The sequence below is a fragment of the Oryzias latipes genome, chromosome 9 (genome assembly GCF_053564925.1).
Source record: "Oryzias latipes strain Hd-rR chromosome 9, Olatipes_Hd-rR_3.1".
Lineage (NCBI taxonomy): Eukaryota > Metazoa > Chordata > Actinopteri > Beloniformes > Adrianichthyidae > Oryzias > Oryzias latipes.
In genome coordinates this window covers 26,296,245-26,316,374 of record NC_136245.1, presented here as the reverse complement: position 1 = coordinate 26,316,374, position 20,130 = coordinate 26,296,245, and the positions used below count along the sequence as shown (strand labels likewise).

Sequence of the window (20,130 nt, the reverse complement as noted above, 5' to 3'; positions counted from 1 at the left end):
TGTCATACTACTCTCACACACACACTAGTGGTAGCAGCAGGGGCTCATCGTATATGGCCTGAAGCCATGACACTCACTAAACACATACACACAAAGTTCAGTACTATAATGGTGTGTCAGAGTATTTCTCTGAGTACGGTGGAAGTACACAGAGAGGGAGGTGTTAGTGTGGGCAGCTCAGAAAGTAGTGAGTGTCGAGGCAGTAAATTGGCATTGTGTAACAGGATACCATACATAGCTCTTGCGCTGTCGAAAGTAAAGCTCCACTACACTTGCCCGAATAGCAGACCCTTTGTCTTGCCTCTCTTGTGAATCAATACTGGACAGCGTGTACATGTTGCACCTCGCTCTTAAACATACATGGAGGGCAAATAAAGCATGTCACTTTGCTCACCTCAAAAGATTCATCGATGATGAACCACAGTTTTAACTTTGAGGTGAATGGAGTCGCTTCCTTAAGATATTGTCCCTAAAATAACTCTTTCAGAATTTTAAAAGATATAAAACAGACACATTTTTGGACACATTTTACTACTAGACCTGAACGAGCAATCGCTGCGATAAACGGTTACCTAAAATGTTACCTAAAATGTTTACACACTGTTCCTTCACTGTTCACTTGCATGTTTCCTTGCAAGTATTGCACAAAAATGTGCTTTTTTAGGCAGAAACAAAAGACACATCTGTTTAAAATCTATATTTTACTGGATTCCTGAAATCAATTCAAGTCCTGAATTTGATTTGTATACTAGAAAAGTGAGACTTTAAATGCAAACACAAGGGGGTTGCTTTATAAGAAGTTTGAGAAGTTTTTCAGTGTAGAAATTTATAAATTCCAGGCCGTACTACAGTCCCTGACAAAAGTCTTGTCGCTTATCCATTTTGTAGAAACAAAAGCGTATAACCTCACTGTTAATGAATCCATTGGTTTAAGAAATGTCTTATATGAAAGCTAAAACCCTCCCAAATTATGTTCAATATACTAAAATAAAATTGCTTCACTGAAGAAAGATTGATCATTTAATGAACATAGAAAGGTCACATTTTGGCAAGACAAAAGTGTTGTCGCCTTGTCATATGATGTACCCAATCCTAGATTACAGCCTCACCTGTGATCAATTACTGATCAATCAATTAGTGGGTGTGTATAAAAAGAACCCCAGCACACCAGGCCTTCACATCAACTGCAACTTGACCTCTGAGAACATGCCTAAGATTCACCCTGAGACCAAAGCGTTGATTATCAAGAAGCTGAAGACCAGATCCACTGCTGAGGTGGCTGACACCTTCAATGTGTCTCAGCGTCAAGTACAAAGAATAAGAAAAAGATTTGAAGAGACTGGAGATGTTTTTGACAAGCCCAGGTCCGGCAGACCCCCGCAAGACAACTGCTCGGGAGGACCGTTTATTGGTTCGAAAATCCAAGGCCAGCCCCTTTTCCACTGCAGCAGAGCTCCACCAGGCCTGCTCACCTCAAGTCCCTGTGTCAACCAGAACAGTTTGTAGAATTCTGTCTCAAAATGGCCTCCATGGTCGAATCAGTGCCCAGAAACCAGCACTAAACAAAAGGCAATTGAAAAAACGTGTGGCATTTGCCAAGGCCCACGGCCTGCTAAAAGGATGGACGCTGGAAAAGTGGCAGAAGGTGGATTTCTCAGATGAGTCTTCAGTTGAATTACATCACAGCCGCCGCAAATATTGCAGGAGCCCAACTGGAGCCCGCATGGACCCAAGATTCACCCAGAAAACAGTTAAGTTTGGTGGCGGAAAAATCATGGTCTGGGGTTACATCCAGTATGGGGGTGTGCAAAACATTTGCAGGGTGGAAGGCAATATCAATTGCCTAAAATATCAAGAAGTATTAGCTACCTCTTACATTCCCAACCATAAAAGGGGTCAAATTCTGCAGCAGGATGGTGCTCCATCGCATACTTCCATCTCTACATCAAAGTTCCTCAAGGCGAAGAAGATCAAGGTGCTCCAGGACTGGCCAGCCCAGTCACCAGACATGAACATCATTTAGCATGTCTGGGGTAGAATGAAAGAGGAAGCATGGAAGGCCAAACCAAAGAATCTTGATGAACTCTGGGAGGCATGGAAGACTGCTTTCTTTGCTATTCCTGATGACTTCATCGATAAATTGTATGAATAATTGTCAAACCGCATGGATGCTGTCCTTCAAGCTCATGGAAGTCATACAAGATATTAAATATGGATGTCACAGTAGCACTACTTAATTCACTGATGTTATGCAACATATTTTTGTTTTTGAAGTAAATTATTTGTTAAATTTTCACATTACTGTAGGCGACAAAACTTTTGTCTTGCCAAAATGTGACCTTTCTGTGTTCATTAAATGATCAATCTTTCTTCAGTGAAGCAATTTTATTTTAGTATATCGAACATAATTTGGGAGGGTTTTAGGTTTCATATGAGACATTTCTAAAACCAATGGATTCATTAAAAGTGAGGTTATACGCTTTGTTTCTACAAAATGGATAAGCGACAAGACTTTTGTCAGGGACTGTCAAATATTGCTCAGTCTTTATCATGAAGGAAATAGAACCCTAGTTTTTGCCTAGAAGAAAGATTTGGGTTGGCTGTTGCAAAGCACCAGAGCAAGACTGCTATAAATGCCATTTATCAATAACCTTGCCCAGAAAAGACAGGCATAAATAATTAATGAAGGAGTCTTAGTTAAAATTGAAGGTATCAGGCCTCTCTAAAAGTCTGGCAAAACAAGAGTGGCCTTTATATAAACACCTCAGCCTGGATGCATCCTCCCAAAGGGAGTGCTTACTCATCTAAACACTGAGGTCTAAAATAGGCCCGCTCATTCCACATCTCTCACTGCAGGATTGGTGAATGTCATTGTTTATTATGATGCCAAAGCGTTTCCGGCCTGATTTCAATTTGAGAATGTTTTAGAGAGATGGACGGCAGGCAAAGGGGATAAAGAGAGGGAAAGATTTCAAAATGTGTTTATGTCTAGCGTGCACAATGCACAAGCACTTGCATTTGTAAAAGGTTTCAATCGATCTGGCTGATCTCATTAGACGGAGACTGGCACATCAAACAAACACACACACACACACGCACGCACACAAAAAGCAGGGCAGGAGCACTCGGTCAACATCCAATCAGGCTGCAGAAAACAGCAGTCCCTCCATACTGTCCTTCCCACCCTTAGAGGCCCCTGAAAGGCTCCAGTTACATCATCAAGTAATCTAGCAGGTGAAGGTTCCCAGACAGGAGTACAAGAACAGATACTTGAAAAATGCACGCACACACAATGGTAATTAAGATCAGTTACCATGGAAATAGGAGAACTGGAGAAGCTGTTAAAGGGGATTGACTGCATGAGCGTGTAAGTAGCATTGCAATTCTAGAACCTCAGACCGTGACTTTTCTCTTTTCCCCAGTTAGAAGGCAGAAGCAGATCAGAACTGCTCGTTTTGTTCAATTGCGTTAACAGTCTGCCTGTCATTCTTAAAAGAAATCAGTGATTTCTTGGGGGGGGGGCACACAATTCCTGAGCACTAAGCATCTGCATGAAGCCTGTAATTTATGTTTAATTGAGGGTATAATTTTCACCATGAAATTAGATTATACAGTTATTTAGAGCTTTTTTATAAGAAGACAAATGTTTTCCAGGTATTGTGATCTATTTACAGGGTACATTCCTCCGCAGAAGCTGCAAACCATGGGGCATCATCTAAAAACTTCTGACTCTCCTGGATCTGATGTCAGGTCTCAAAACCACACTGATTTATTATTTACAGTGATAGCATTCTTCTACTTTGATGAGTGGAGGAAAAACACAGAAATCTTGTTCTTTATCTGGGTATCAATAAAGACAGTGGTTTCATCTTTGCGTCTTGGAAGGTGATATGTTGTCAGAGTTCAAAATTCAAAATTACAGAAAGACAAATCATACCTCTGGAATTCCTGGTCGATCAAGCCAGTCAGAGTAAATATCACAGAGGGTGAGGCTTTTTCTGGAACACAATGGCACAAGTCTTCGCATTTTAGCAACAATGACTGCGATTGCCCAAGACGCCGTTTGAAAACGTGTCCCAGGGGAAAAGGTCACAAGTCCGACACTTTCAACAACAAAAAAGCGAGGCACACCTACTGGTCTGTGTGACGCCGAGCAAACAAGCATGCACCGACAGTAAACTGGATTTACACATGCAGGAAAACATGAGCATGCATAAGTGAGGTTAAAGAGAGACGAGCTGAAAATGACCCTGATTATAAGAAACGCGTGCAGACATTACACAAGCAGTAAAAAGCGGGTATGCAAACTGAGAAGCATACCTGCACAGCTTACCCAGCACCACAATGTTAATCCTACCTGCACTTGGAAAACTTTCCACATTTGACTACTTTTGGCCACCTGACGTTCACGTTATTAAAAAAGTTATTTGTAAAGCATTTGCTGTATTTTTTATTTTTTCTTTAATTGATCAGCAATGTGTAGCGATGATTACTGAAATAATGTGACATTGTATTCTGATCCATTATTATTGCATACCGTGAGGCGATTGATTTATATTTATTCAAATTACATAAGAATGTTTTCAGAAGATAATCAATAAGCCCTCCATTTTGTTACTTGATAAATAAGCTGCACTTGATCTGATGAGGGCCGGATTATGGCAACTATGCAAAAATATAGAGAAAAAGAAACAACTCAATAGGGGTTGGATTATAAAAATTTGCTTCTTAACACTCTTTTAAGCAACAAATAAAAGTCTACTTGACTTTATGTGATAATCCTTATATATAATTAATTTAATGTGACTTGTGTGTGTATTGTATGCATTACTGCCAAAGGTCTATTCATGATTATGGGTAAATAACACTGACAAGACTGAATCATCTTCTAACATCTGCTCATTTTTCTTTATTTTTTTAATCAATGTAACACCTGTTTTCTGAAATGGGTTTGATATATCTGTTTTGTCCTTTTTTTTTTTTTTGCAGCACAGTATTCTATTATTTTTAATGTTTGAAATAACCTAATAAGACTAAATCAAAATCAAGTTTTCATTTTCCCCCAAAAGCATGTTGATTCATTTTTCATGGACACATTTTTCTTTTCTTGTTATCACTATTCTGTGCAATTACACCTTTTTAATTATTAGGATGACATTTCTTATGTTTGGTAAAGTTTCATTTTAATGACATGGCAGACAACCCTTTATTTCCTCTTCTGACTTCCCAGCTAATCTAAAAAGGACAGAACAGCAGAAGTAACTAAAAGCTACTCTGAAATTCTCAGCTTCCCAATAAAAATTAAAGTTCTTAGTATATACTTATAGTCTCACTCCTCAGCCTTAAGCTCTCTGCAAAGTTTTTGGGTGTTTTTTGGTGTATAAAGTATTTTAAAGCCAATGATGTATCTGTGGTTTACACATTTAACTTTTTATTTTTTTTAATCTTTAATAAAGTTCTATTAAAGTGGAGGAATGGTTTAAAAAAAGTGAAAACCAGGAGTAAAGGGGAAAAGAAAGAAACCGTAACCTAACATTTCTGTGTTTAAAGCTTGTATCTATTGTCTAAATTTGTGCATCCTGTGATTTATTGACTACACTTTGACTCATATAGTTGAGTAAAACTTGTTTACCGGTGGAATTCACCACTAAACAAGCAAAGAAAAAAAACAATAGCTTAGATGTTATTATATATACATGTCTTTTATAAGAAACATAATCTGCATATATTTTGAAAAATGATCTGCATTTGCCATGTTGATTTTTAAAAGTTATTTTTTTACAATATTTAAGTAATTCATCTTTGTCATGTGCTTTATTGATACTTCAAGTTCAGGTAAAATTGGAAAACCAGTTGTTTTTATACTTTCATTGCTTTACAGAGAATTATGATATATACTAACAGCTAACACATAATAAACCTGAGACTGTTTAAATATGTGTTCACTCTGTGTGTGTGTTTAATCTGTGAACAGTGGAGTCAAAGCAGTCATTGGGATTGAATTCTCTTCTTATTTTCTGTCTTTTTTCCAACAACATCTATGCCATTCTTTGACTGGCCTTATCTATCAACAGTGTTATTTACATTGATAAACATTATTATTGTTATATTTAGAAAGAAACGTAAACCTATAACACAAAAACTAATTATAAATATAGGATTGAATGTTAATCTGCAAACAGTTTTTTTAAGGTGACTTATATTTGTAAAATAAAAGTAACTTATTTCTTTAAGATATAATGTATTTTATGAATTTTAAACAGAGTGCCCCTAAGCATCAGCATTAACCGTTGATTTTTTTCCCCTTCTATTCTTGTTTGTTGTTTACTGACAGATGCATCAAAACCAAATATTGATTTTACCCTAATTCCATCTGTTTAATTCAATTGATTTCTGCATGTCCAGCAGCAAACTCCACAAAAACAAGTAAAGGATCATGGTCAGCCCACAAAAATTCAAAAAGGAACACTTGTAAGGGGAAAAAGAAAATGGGATCTACAGACAGAAGAGAAGAAGGTGCAGAAAGAGATGCAAACGGAAGAGGTTAATGAGGCAATCATGAGAAATGGACAACTCAATGAATAACCATTCACACAGAGACTGGTAGAGAGGGAGAAAATTAGAGAGGAGGAGAGCAGGAGGAGCAGTTAGCTTTTACACTTCAATTAATATGAGAGTGGATGAGACTGTTCACTCAACAGATTGGTGCAAGGCGCTTTATCTGCCCGTGTTTTAACACCAGGACCAGATTAGTTAAGAGAGCAAATCGCCACATGCGCTTGTGTCTGACATTAGATCTAACTGAAGCAGAAAACAGAGCTACTGCTAATAAATTGAGGGATTAGACGCATTTATTTCAGCTGGGCATTTTTGGATTAATAAAAAAAAAAATGCACATGCACTGACATACCTGTTCATGTGTGAAAAAGTCGTCAGAAACATTTGGAGGAAATCCTTTTTAAAAGACGGGATAAAAACAGAAAAAATAGATACAAATGAGATATTATGTAAAAAAAAAAAAAAAAAAAAAAGAAAGAAAGAAGAAAAGTAGAGAAAGACATTCCTAATCTTAAATTTAGTGTACAAAGTCAGCCGGTGCTTATGTTACATCCATTCTTTAACCTGCCTCTGCAGGAACAGGAGCCAGGTGGACCACATTACAAAACACTTCTGTGTTTTTCACAGTGTGAAAAACTCAGCATCAGGGATTTTGTTTCTTTGGCGTAAAATAGAAAATAGACATTAAAGTGTGTTACTTGTCATTTATAATTCCATACTGACATATTTTTTTAGGGAGGACATTGCCTGTTTCAGCAGAACAAGCACCTCATGACTTTGCAGCAAGAGAATATGGGAGAGTAATCTAAACTTGGCTGGAACTAAGCACGTAAAAAAAATATATTTACAAAGTTACATGTCAAACCCACTACATTATTTATTTTGGGAGTTAGGATGTTTTTGAAAACCTTTGGTAAAATCTACAAATAAATAATTGCAATATTATTTTTATGGGATTGTATAAATTATATATTGGATGAATTGTTAAGTTTTAGCCCACAACAATGTTAGTTTAAGATGCAAAAGAAATTTTACATGAGAGTTTAGAAAACAAAAAACCTCATTAACCAACTTTCTAGAATTGAATCCTCACATTTTTAACACGGTGTAACTGTAGTACAAAGAATGAACTATCTTTTGCATTCTTTTTAATTAAGTGGGTTGTAATTTAAAAAATATATATTAAAAAGATTAATGGCAATAGATGAGTTATTGTCACCACAAAGTTTTGAAAATTGGCTAAATTTTTCCCACCAAAAGTATGTTTTGAGATTTCAGCCATTTTGAAGTTCAGGAAAAGCCACTCTACTGCCCCTAGTGGAATGATAATCCACAGTAGGGTAGAGCACATGGACCAAGTTATAGAACAGTGGGTTTTTAAAGAAAATGTCTAAATACTAATGCTAATGCTAATAAGTCTAAAATATGAGTGTCAAATGATATGAATGGTTATATGGGTCAAGACTGTGCAAAATTGTTTTTTGTATAATAAAAATAAAAGTTTAATATGTCAAACTGTAATTTTGCAAACACATTTAAGATAAAGATTCATGATTTTAGAATAATAAATTGTCATACCTGAAAAACCTTACCTGAGACAAAATAAGATGTCCATGATATTTCCTCACAAACATTCTGAGGAAATTAATAAACTCTTCTTCACCCACTTCACTGGCCAAGAACCTGAGGAGGAAGTAGCCCTGAACAAAAGAAAACAAACAACTGTTGATGCCCTCAGGTTAGTAATTTGACTTGCTAAATCCTTTTTTTTTAAATATATATCCTTCCATTTCTACTTTCTCAGTCACTCACTTTTAGATAGTGAACTTGCATGAAGGTTTTCTCAGGATTGAGGGCATGTTTGACGGTGGAGGAACCAGATTCACTGACCTGTCCAGTCTTTTCCATGTTCGGCCTGCGAGATAAAGTTATTTTCTTCTCAGAACAATATTATTTGAGCATTTCAAAAGAATGCGAGGGACTTGTGTAACATTAAGTCCAACCTCTTAGGTTGTCAGTAACAAAAGTACTGCCAAGACGGTATGCTTTTCCCATGGCGGGCTTACAGATTTATACCTGTGTACTATAGTATTTATATGAGCTCAACTCTGTCACCCATAACTCATGGAGCAAACATATAGCACTTCCGCCTGCCAGAGGAAAAAAAAAGACACGCACCATGTTTCACTTTCTTTGTCATATGAACACAAATCATGCCTTCCACCTCCATAAACACAACAACAAACACACATAAGGCCAATAAGAGCCAGGCAAACAAGCTCTGACATGGGATGTTGTGCGATGATAGTTTCAGTTAGCTAGTATTGATCAGGATGAGCAGATTAACTCAGTGTGCCAATAGGAAGGCCTTGAAGGATCACCCTCCTACCAAGTCAATACCGCAGGCGCCAGGCCCACCAATCAATACACCCTTCATCACTGGCTTGCACTTCTGCACAAAACCATTTTATGGCAAGACCAGACACACACCCACACACACACACGGAGCAAGAAGCCCACCATTCATGGCTTCATTTATATCCTCAGTATTTATTATTTCATCCATGGGTTTGGCTCTGAGTCAGAAGCTGGTCGAATATTTGATTTACTTAGGCGGGCTTGGGGGGTGGGGGCGGAAATGTAAAACAGGAAGAGATGGATATCAAAAACAGAAAATAGACGGGAATTTTTGATTCACCAACTGGGCTGAAAAACGGAAGTCATCAGTTTCCTGGAATTTCCGATTGTCACAGACCTTTATCATGCCTTTAACTTTTTTTCTACTAATTCTCTCTTATCCAGTGCATGTTTGCCAGAAGTAATACGAAGAAATCCCCCTGTAAGCACAGCTGTGTATCAATGGATGTATGTGTGTGTGTGCCAGACGGGGGGAAAAGACGGACTGAGGCAAAGGACAAAAACAATGAAACAACATGTATTTCTAAAAGAAATTGGTCCATTCTGTGCGGCAGGCAACCAGCGGCACATCGCAGGGAGGAAAAACGCTGATCCATCACTGCCGTGTTACACAAAGGGACCTCACCCTTCTGTCAAGACCAACCATAAGTATGGATGTAAGAATCCACGACTTTTGCCGCCTCCCTGTTTCAGAGATGATTAACCAAAGCTCTAAGAAGAATCACTGCTGGCTGCCTTCAACGTCTGCACAATAGAGCTTTGCATTTCAGGATAAATGGTGCTCTTATCTGCCTTGTAGTCCTTGTAGTGTGAGCGTGTGTGTGTGTGTGCTGCCATCCATGTACCTGGGTGTGTCTGATATTGAAGAAAAAGAGCAAAAGGAAGTCAGGAGCTATTACTGATAGAACACACACACACCCACACACACACACACACACAGAAATACACACACAAACACTAGAGGTTTATAGCTCCGCAGGCCAGATCCTGACAAATTACACTTGGTTGACTGTGGAAACCGGATAAGGTAGAGCAGTTTCCCCAGCAGCCTAGTAAATCAGCAGGGAGAATGGTGTCTGGCCCAGTCTGCCCTATATATAACTCATCTGAAATGGACTGATAAACACTGGCCACTGGGGCCCCTGCTGGATCAGGGGGTGTCAGTTGTGACCTACTGAACTTGGAAAGAACAACCTGCCATCTAACCTTCATTTGTGTGTTTATTTGTGGAAACTGGCAAAAGATTCGGCTAAATCTTCAGGAACAGCTTTAATAGTATCTGTGCATTGTGATCAGCCTGTGCTCATTCATACATTTTATGGTAGTAATCATATATTTTCACAAATACTGACTTATTTATAAAAGCAAAGCCAATCAAACGAACTGAGCGACTGTGGAGGGAACAAATGCGAGTCTGGAGATGTAAGAATGTCATGAGGGTTATTAATAACCCAAATCCTAAACATTTGTGGAACTTAGACTAGAACTACAATCCCTCTTTATAACACAATCATGTCGACGACCTCCTGATAATCCTCAAGGCATTTTAGAGCGGGGTGAAGAGCCATAAATAACATGAACGTGTGCTATAATTCTCCTGAGCACGACCACCCACTCTCATGCTCAAACAGGCGTTATCTCCTTCATCACAAGAAGTTTTCTGTGTATTTGTGTTTTACTCTTTTTTTAGTTTTTTTTTTTTAAACTAACTTTAGCAGAGAATCTTGTTCTAAAACTATATATTTATTTCTGATAATTTACAGAAAGAGAATAAGCTGTAATCTACCGTTTCAGCCCTGGTAAATGTTTGATCGTTATTTATTCATAACAGGAATCCTTATTATGACATGAACACGTGTGCTGAACGCCTGCAGGCACGTCATATTTTTGTATGTTTGGCTGACCTGCTGTGCGCCGAACAACCCCTCAAGGTAACACGTCAATTGACTGTTTCTATTTCTCCCTCTAATTAGCTTATAATGAGAATATACTGGTGTTGTACTTTCAGGAAAAATGTTAAGAGATTGGGGAGAAACAGACCCGTTAGTGTGGCACATTTTGTAACACTTTATATTAATGTTAGAAAATGGCAATTTCTGTGGTAGTGGGTCCGTAAACTGTTTACCCTTTTTAATTGTAAGATTTATGCTGTCACTGGTCGCCTTAGTCACCTGCCTTTCTATTTTGCAGAGAAACACCCTGATGAACTGTGAAAGAGGGGATGAACTCTTGCAATCAGAGGTTAATTTAAAGCTGTTTTCACACATGTGCAGTAGCCATGATTCCTCTGAAAAGCAGCCTGTCGTAACACAAACATCTGCTGCATTTCATGCACTTTTTGCATGGTTTCGTCAGCAAGCTTCCCTAAAATTACACTGTAAAATGTGAGACCATGACCGAGCACAGTAATGCTTTGCAGCTTTTTACAGCAAGCACATGTCACTTCCTGCTCATTTTAAACAAGGCTGATGTTATTCGCACGTATTCACATGCAACAAGCACAAACACAGATGGAAAGTCATGTTGGCCACTATGATGCACATTGCTGCATTGCCTTCAGGTATTAACCCTTGTGCTATCTTAAATGACCCCACCCTTACATTGACGTGTTCTCCCTACCATGACAAAAGGTGGATAAAGGTGGAAAGATTTCATGTAATCCATGGACACCAGTGAAGATCACAAATCATTGAAGAAAAAAGGTTCAGAGCACTGTCTAGTGGGTCTAGATGACCCCACTCCCAACATTAAAGTGCCTAGGTTAGCACAAGGGTTAAGTGGGTTCAAGGCTAAATGTTGCTGTTATTGGTCGCATGAATTACCCATAACCCTAACCCATCCTCCGGGTCCGTGCGGCCAAGAAAAAAGTTCAGGATTGGACGCAAACGTTTAGAAATTATGCGCGAATAGTCACTTCCTTTCCCTATAGGCAGATGAGATGAATTATCTCTGTCATCTTTATCATTTATTGGAAAATTTTCTGTTTCCTACATTTAAAAGAGAAATACTGAAATTCCTAAAGTGTACTTTTAAAAGAAATTGATCTCATGCAGATGAAGCCATTTGGACGAGTTATGAAAGGTTTCAGGAAAGGAGATTTTACAGTGGGGATTAAAAGTTTGGGCACCCAAGTAAAAGAGTTGTATTAAGTGCATAAAGAAGCTGAGGAACTATGGAAAAATCCCCTAAAGGGTATCAGATTACAGATGAGATATTCTTGTAATATGTCCAAAAAGTGTATTTTCATCATTTACACTTTCAAAATAAAAGCAAACACGATAATGGCATGTGCAAAAGTTTAGGCACCTGCAGAGTTGACACCTTACTGCCAATTTTGGAAAGCTGAGACCTGACAGTATCATGGATTGTTCATAATCATCGTTTGCAAAGACCAGGTGGTTTCAATCTCAGGTTTTAAATAATCTGAGCAATCTCTATGGCTTCTTCCCCAGTTGTCTAGAGCAATGAAACTGAAAATAGTTGACGCTCATAAAGTAGGAGAAGGCTGTAAGAAGAAAGCAAAGCATTTACAGATGCCAATTTCCTCTGTTTAGAATGTAAATAAAAAAATGGCAGTCAACAGGAACAGTGGATGTTAAAGCAATATCTGGAAAACTGAGACAAACATCATACAGAACAGCTCCCAGGATTGTGGGAAAAATAAGTCAAAACACTCATTTGACTGCACGATCCCTCCGGATCCCACCCTACTTTTTAAAACTTCTCTAAAAATCCTGTTTTTATTTCTACTAGCCTTAAAAAATAAAACTATATTCACCTAATCAATAATTATTTCGCATAAATTTAAAAAGTCTTATTGTCCAACTACCACAGACAAAACTGCCAAGTATTTGTGCCACAAAATCCAATGAAGAACTTTTTTTTATCATTTTCAAAAGACCAGTTACAAATATCAAAGCTTATAATTTCATCATGTAAAGAGTAAACTCCCATCTATGATTTACACCTTTAAACCCTCGATGACAATGAGCTTCCACCCTGGATTAAACAAATAGGGTGTAGGCTCCACATTGTCAGGATCAGATGAAGAGTTGTGTGTGTTTGCTAACCTCATGTTTTTAGCTTATTTTTTTCTTAAAGACATGATGAGACAGCACACTTCAATGCCCCGTGTTTCCACACCTGCCACACCTGTATCCTTGGAATGCATAAACCTCACTCTGACATCGGTGTCTGCATGAGCAGGCAATGAGAAAAATGTGCTCAATAAAATGCAACGGACACTTTCCCAGGATGATCTAATGGTTGAAACTAAATTGATTTAAAAAAAAATAGGTTGTGCAAAGACTATTTGGTGCTTAACTTCAGAAATATTTGATAATAGATACATTTTACTTGAATACATCAATGGAAGACTATCAGTCATGCAGGTCACTATTTCCCTGTGTGTGGCTGGAAAATTGCTAACCACAGCCCACAGTTGCTCCTACGGTTTAATAAACATGCTAGGTTTAGGCAAACAACGCAATCGTCTTCAAACAATACATAAATGCAAAACCTATTAAGTCCATACATAAGTTATGAGTTAATAAATAAATAAACTACACTGCTGATCACAGTTTGCAGTTATGAGCTGCCTCAATCTGTACAAAATATTCCCGATTCCACCTTGAAGGGACTGTAATGTGCTAAAACGGAAGCAGTCAGACAAAAGATAGAAGCAAACTTGAAGATTATTTTTGTTTAGGTCAGTCAATACTGCTTATTGAAATCAAAAGAAGCCATGCTTGTGGCTCCAATTTAGTGAACTAAACTTGCATTTCCTGTGAGCAGTTTATTGTGTGAACAGTTTTCTGTGACTTGAGATTTAAAAAGATAAAATAAAAGGTAAAAAAAGCGGCATGCGGTCAAGATTTGTGGATACTGAGTGAATAGTATAACTTTTGACTTTCTTTTGTAAGTTTAAAGCAAATAAAAGGAACAAGTGAATTACTTTGCTTTAAAAATAAATTTGTTAATGGATATTTTAGAAGTGTTTCCACTTTAAAACTTAAATTTTCTGCTTTAAAAATAAGGTCTTCATTTATATTAATAAAAAAATGTTAATTTTCTTCAGTTTGTTTTATTCCTTTAAGATGAACAGTGTAAATACAGTGCATCAAGCTGTAATTAGGCTAAACAAAGAATTATGGGTTTTTTAGGTATAAATGACAAAGAAGATGGGTTAAAAGTAGATTTTGTCTTTTTAAGAAAATTTGTTAAACTTAATTTTTCAAAATCTTTTGAAAACATCACAGTTGAACATTTGCTTTTCTACATTCTAAGTTCTTGGTTACTGTTTCCTATCGGTTTTGACATTTTAATGGAACAGAACTACAGCAAATGCAAAAATTAATAACAATTTCTGCCTCCACACTTAGAAATATATCAGGAACAGCCAAAACCTTATCAGCTCAACTACACCCCATTTTCTATATTTTTATCCAGATCACCGTAGTCTGATCAAACGGACTCATACCTGAGAATCTGAAGTTCCTCCTTTGAGTTTTGCATCTCATCAGAAAGTCGTCTCCACCTCAGCAGTGCCTTCAGGTCAAACTGCTCTGATCTCTCCTGTGAAGAAAGCTGACCAAAAGACAAAAAGGAGAGAGCCAACTTTCACTAGGAGGCTCAAAAATTCATGCTTTTATTCCCTTTTTATGTTAATTTTCTTCAAAGAAATTTATGTTCAACTTACAATTATGTTCTAAAATTCATAGAAAATATATGTTGCCAATACATAACTTGTTAACATACAAAGTAAAACAAAAAAGGTACAGTCATTATTAGTTCTAATTTTATTTCAATTTGTATAATAAGACAATAAGAAAATAAGAACATTTACACTCAGAATTAATGTCTCTTATTTTTAGTTTTTAAAGTGTAGGATCATATTGCAATCAGCTGTTATGAAAATTGAATAATGTTAAGTTTTGCTAAGGAGGTCTATTTTCCTGCTTGTTTGGTTGATGTTTTTAGTTTCTTTTTCGACTTTCTGCGTTTGAATTGCTTTTGTCTAAAAAAAAAAATCATTAATTTAGTTTTAATGATTTTATTTCCTATATGAATTCAAAGTAATAGCTATGGTAATATATAAAACACAAACTGAGACAATACTGGGGTGGATGGTTTATAGTTTTTTACATCTTTTAAAGACAACTTTACCTTAATTGGAGATGGGCATAAAATATCAACTTACTACAGCAAATAATGATACATTTAACCAAAATTATTCAAAATAAACAGATGTTTTTATGGTTTACTAGTTTGGCGCAATGCTGATCTCAATGCTCCAGGGGTGGAAGCATTTACTAACATAAACACAACGTACTTGTTGTGCTTGGGCCCAAATGGTATCTTCCAGGCAGGTAGCAAAGCCTTCACTGATCCACTCCTCAGTCCAGTCCCTGGCTCCAATAACCAGGCCAAACCAGGAATGAGCAATCTCATGACAAATCCTAGACCCGCACAGGGATAGACTGCCCCCTCCAGAAGCAGGACTTCCTGTGTCCAACACACTCTGGGACAGGAACACTATGTGGGGGCTGGTGATGACAAAAGATGAAATACATGTGAAATGATGCAGCAGGAGGAGGACTGTGACATATAGGACAATTTTAGGAATAACAATAAATCTAAAAAAACAAACATACACATTTGTTAAAAATAACGCATTAAGTCAAGTGAAGACCTTATCAAGCTTCTTGGAAACTACTATAAGTAACTACTGTTTTGCTCTATACCTACTGACATAAATACAGTTCAATCATCTTTTGATCTATTGTAAAAGTGTTCCCAGTAGTCTTTTAATCACAATTGTGCCATTTTTATCCTAAATAAAAAAATAAAACTGATCGTTTTCTAAGACATCGTTTCTGCAGAGCCACTGGAGTTCATTAGAAATTAGCCTCTGAGTTGTGGGCGGGACTGTTGATGCAAAGTAAGTTTGTGCATATTTCCCAACATCCCTTTGTTTTTGTACTTTCCCCGCCAGCTTACAGCCCCTCACACCCCCAACCTAACATTACTGGTGCAATAAATATGGTGAGCAATACTGAAGCTATCCAGCCGTTTGAGCCAGATGTCAGCTCAGACGAGGAAAATAAAGACGCACATGGATCTATTCGTACTGGAACATATATTGTATGTCAGTGTAAAAGCTGTGCATATGACAATAAAATGATTCTAATTCTGATTCTGATTATTTGTCTGCCAGTGGATGCATCAGAATGGAGCAGAGCAGGGAGCAGGTTGCAGTTTATATGTAACTACTACACGCTTATACACACAACATTTCTTCATCTGCACTACGATTTGAATAAAGAAATACTCAAACACAGTATAATCATGAAAAGAAATGCAGCAAGAACATGTGTAAAACCACAATTTTCATTGGAGTGGGTCTTCAAAAACCCACAATATACCCAACCTTCTCTCAATCCTCTATGATAATGAGCAAAGTGCACTCAGTGATCATTTATACCAAAACCAGCAGATTTTTCTAATTAGATTTGTTAACCTTCATCTAGTCATTTTCTTGGCTTTTATCAAACTGTAATGGGTTTTACTTTGTAATTCAATATTTATCATTTATTTTGTAATTGTATGACTAATTTTGGCTGCTCTGCATTTCTAAGAAAGTATACAATTTACACTTTAGAAATGAATCTAGAGTTAACAAAGACCAACTAAAAGCAGCATTACTTTTTTTTAATTGTTAAGGAGAAAAATGAAGCACTTGAAAAAAGTTTGACCTTTTTGTTTGACCGTTTTTGCTCGACTTTTTTCTCAATCCCAGGTGAGAAAATAAATTTTAGATCTGACAGGAAAAGTCTTTTTCCAGTTAAATACCTGCCTGAAGCGAAGACAGTAATTCTAAGTTCAGAGCCACACCTTAAATACATTTCTCATGAAGTTTTGTTCAAATATATTTGGTTTCTCACTTAAAATTTAAAGAATACATTTTTACAATAACAACTGAAATCCGCCAATTGATAATGCTAATTAATAAAATCTCCATATTCACAAAAATTAAAGTAGTTGGTCAGATTTCGCTCACAAAAACAACAAATTAAGGGGGGAAAAAAAACATTTTGATCTTTTTAAATAGCAGAAAAAACATTTTCCCAGAATACAAATGGAAAAGAACAGCAAAAACAGTTTTGCAAGTGCAGTTCCTGAGGGAAGATGTGTTAACAGTCTGAGTTATTGTGGGAGGTGGGAGGATATGGTGAGGTGGGAGGGTAGTAGGGGGGGTGGTAGAGGCCAACAGCTCAGGGAAAGAAGCTGTTCCTCGCTTAATATGTGCACATTTTTTCACCGAGATCCGCTCGCCTGATGGTGGCGGTTGGAACAGAATGTGTTGTTTTTTTCCCCTTGTTTGTTTGAAACGGGAGCTCCCCATCACTACAATGTGCTGAGCAGTGCTTCTCACACAGTCCAGGTTCTTTTGGTGAACAGCTGTGCAATTCCATACAGTACCACACAGATATACAGTGTGTGGGGGTGTGAGTGTTCTGGAAGTTATGCAGCAGTTTTTTGGAAGTGCAGTGCTTGTTTTGGCTTCAACAAGAAACACACCTCCTGGATTGTATCCCAAAAAGACAGTTTATGGATATTAAACTTGTTATCAATGCCTGCTACTGTCCTGCTAGATCTCAGTCCAGCCTTTGACTGTGGAACTTTTTAGCAAAAGGATGAATCTACCACTAAACTGATTTTGGGGGACAATTTTGACGGGTCTAAGTTCGATTTAACTGCTAAATTCTAATGTTGAAATAATTTCTTTAAATCTCTACAGCTTTTCTAAAATCCTGAGGCTAAATCTCTGTTATGAAACACCGGGAGAGATCACATTCTGTATCTTCTGTCTGATCTGCACCTTTGCATTACAGCAACACAAAGAATCCAACTTTGTTTTACCAATAAACCTTATTGCTCCAGACATTGGAAACACTATACTCAGCTGGTTTGTAGCTCACAGCATCCAATTGATTTTATTTTCAAGTCAATATGTCATCTTATTATATTTTGCAAAGAACTTTTATATTGAACAACCATTAAATGTAAAAATCTAACGGGGGTAGATCAGTCATGGAGTAGATTTGCCTTAAGTTTTCTTTTCTTATTTCAAGTGCAAAATTCTGGGCACTCTGAGGCTCTACAGGTCACCTGTGGGTGAGAAGGACGCCGTTCCTTAATAAAAAAATAGGGAAAGAGGTCACAGAGATGCGACAAACTGACCTCTTTCTTTCTTGTAACAACATTAGCCCCCCTGCTGTCCTGACAACCATTGACCAAATATCTGTGGGGAGACTTACGATAACATGCAGCTGCCTACTGATTTACCTTTTACTTTATCCTTATGTTCATTTTCTCCCAAATCTCCAGATCTTAAAATCAAAGTTTTGATACAGCAATATAATTTGTGTCCATTGTTGTTAATCAGAGGAGGTTGAATAAGGGAGTTGCTTTCATAGAAAAAAAAAAAGGATTAGCATTTGAAAAGTCATATAAACTACCTTTTGCTTTCTCTAATCTGATCATAACGGTGGGATACCAAATGAGAAAAAAAGTTCTTCTGAGGAACCACTACTCTTTATTTCCCGGAGGACCAGATCAAAAACGCGACATTGCTCTTTGTTTTTAGCAACATGCCAACATCATATAAAGTGGGAGATTATGGGCATCATTCACAAGAAAGCATCTCCAAAGTAAATCCGTGTATTTTTCCCTGATTACACAAACAAAGGCTCTCGCTGGTGCAGGAGATGCTAACATTAGTGTTATGAGTTTCTTTGTATCCTAATCTTCTTTCTTCACAATTGGATAGACCCGCTTTTGTTGTCAGTTCCACCACAGCGTCTGCGCGTGTCCATGTGTGTGCGGTAGTAAGTGCGAAACACAAAGGCAGTCTTTCAAAGATGACTGTTGTACACGTTTTTCTCCGGGGGAGATGGAATCCATCCCTGCAGTGACAAATCGTGTCATCCCACTATAAAAAAAACAACGACATCTTTCACATCCGCCAATGCGCTGACTGACATTTGCTGACATCGGGGACTTGTCAGGGATACACGCATGAGGAAGAGTTTAGACAGATACATGCGCATGTGGTCCCTGTGCATGTGTACTTTGAGTTTTTTAGCATTGTGTTTGACAAGGAATCTTTTTTGGTTTTCAAGGAAATAATATTTACTTATTGGTAAGATGACACTTAATTGCACATGCAAAATGTGCTAAAATCTCACTTCTCTTCAAAGACGTCACTTTTGATTTTTTTAAAGCTATGGTGCTAATTTCTTCTACAATTCATACAAAAGCTTATAAGACCCACTCCGATGAAAATTGTGATTTTAGTATTTTTTAACATGTTTTTGTGGCATTTTTTCTGATGATGCACAACATATATTAGGAAAATTTTGTTTAAAATTGCCTTTCTGAGTGTTTCTTTATTCAAAAGGGAATAACAAGCAGACACAAAGTGCTTATTTGTGATGTAAAAAAAATAGGCTAGAAAGGCCACAGTTTCCGGTTCTGAGCTCTCAAATACAGGGAAGGGGAAGGGGGGTGGGGTTGCTCCACGCCAATGGTCCCGCCTACAACTCGCAGGTGAATTTCTTTCTTTTTTTTTTTTTTTTTTCAAACTTGTCCTGTCCAACAGCTAGGCAAACAGATGAGGGCTGAGGGCCTCTTGTGTTGGACATATTTTATTTTAACAAGAGGGGTTATTAATCTTCAGACAAACCAAAGGTATGTCTGAATAAACCCCTTTTGTAATTGAGGCCAAACTTTATTCATTTCAATCATGTTTGAAAATCTTTGGTGTTGGACCGGACGGAAAAGGAAAGAGGGGAAGAAGATAGAGGGACGCCAGAGAGAGGGGGGGGTAGGAGGGCGACAATAGGAGGGGAAGGGGGGTAAGACCATGAAGCAGCATAGAGCAGACAGGTTTACTGGTTGTTTATCACTACGGTACGGTTCAAATGTAGTACAAAAAGGGCGGGGCCTGTTCACACACACTCAAATATTATCAACACACCTGCTAGCTGCAAAAATGTCCACATGTCAACATGTACACAAAACAGATAGTGTTCACGAACGCATACCTATGCCTTTAAACCAACTAGTGTGAAATCTTTCATTCATTCAATC

The 20,130-nt window shown here is 37.5% G+C and overlaps 1 protein-coding gene and 1 long non-coding RNA gene across 9 annotated transcripts in view; one reads left to right on the top strand and one right to left on the bottom strand.

The window, feature by feature from the left end:
• The window catches only part of aopep (aminopeptidase O (putative)), an 84,848-nt gene that overhangs the window by 44,409 nt on the left and 20,309 nt on the right, over positions 1-20,130 (bottom strand). For 4 of the 8 annotated variants that reach the window (XM_011478979.4, XM_078953120.1, XM_020705811.3 and 1 more), the window contains exons 7-12: positions 15,308-15,521; positions 14,456-14,562; positions 8,371-8,473; positions 8,151-8,258; positions 6,911-6,954; positions 3,938-3,998 (exon numbers count right to left, since the gene is read on the bottom strand). In XM_011478979.4, the coding sequence (XP_011477281.1) occupies positions 3,938-3,998; positions 6,911-6,954; positions 8,151-8,258; positions 8,371-8,473; positions 14,456-14,562; positions 15,308-15,521 (637 nt within the window). Of the gene's footprint in view, positions 1-3,937; positions 3,999-4,963; positions 6,601-6,910; positions 6,955-8,150; positions 8,259-8,370; positions 8,474-14,455; positions 14,563-15,307; positions 15,522-20,130 lie in introns of those variants that run through there. The other 4 variants (XM_011478980.4, XM_078953122.1, XM_078953123.1 and 1 more) reach the window with 2 other exon arrangements.
• On the top strand, positions 3,213-5,937 carry LOC144994608 (uncharacterized). Its single transcript, XR_013658186.1, has 2 exons — positions 3,213-3,367; positions 3,675-5,937. It is a non-coding gene; the product is annotated as an uncharacterized LOC144994608 (long non-coding RNA).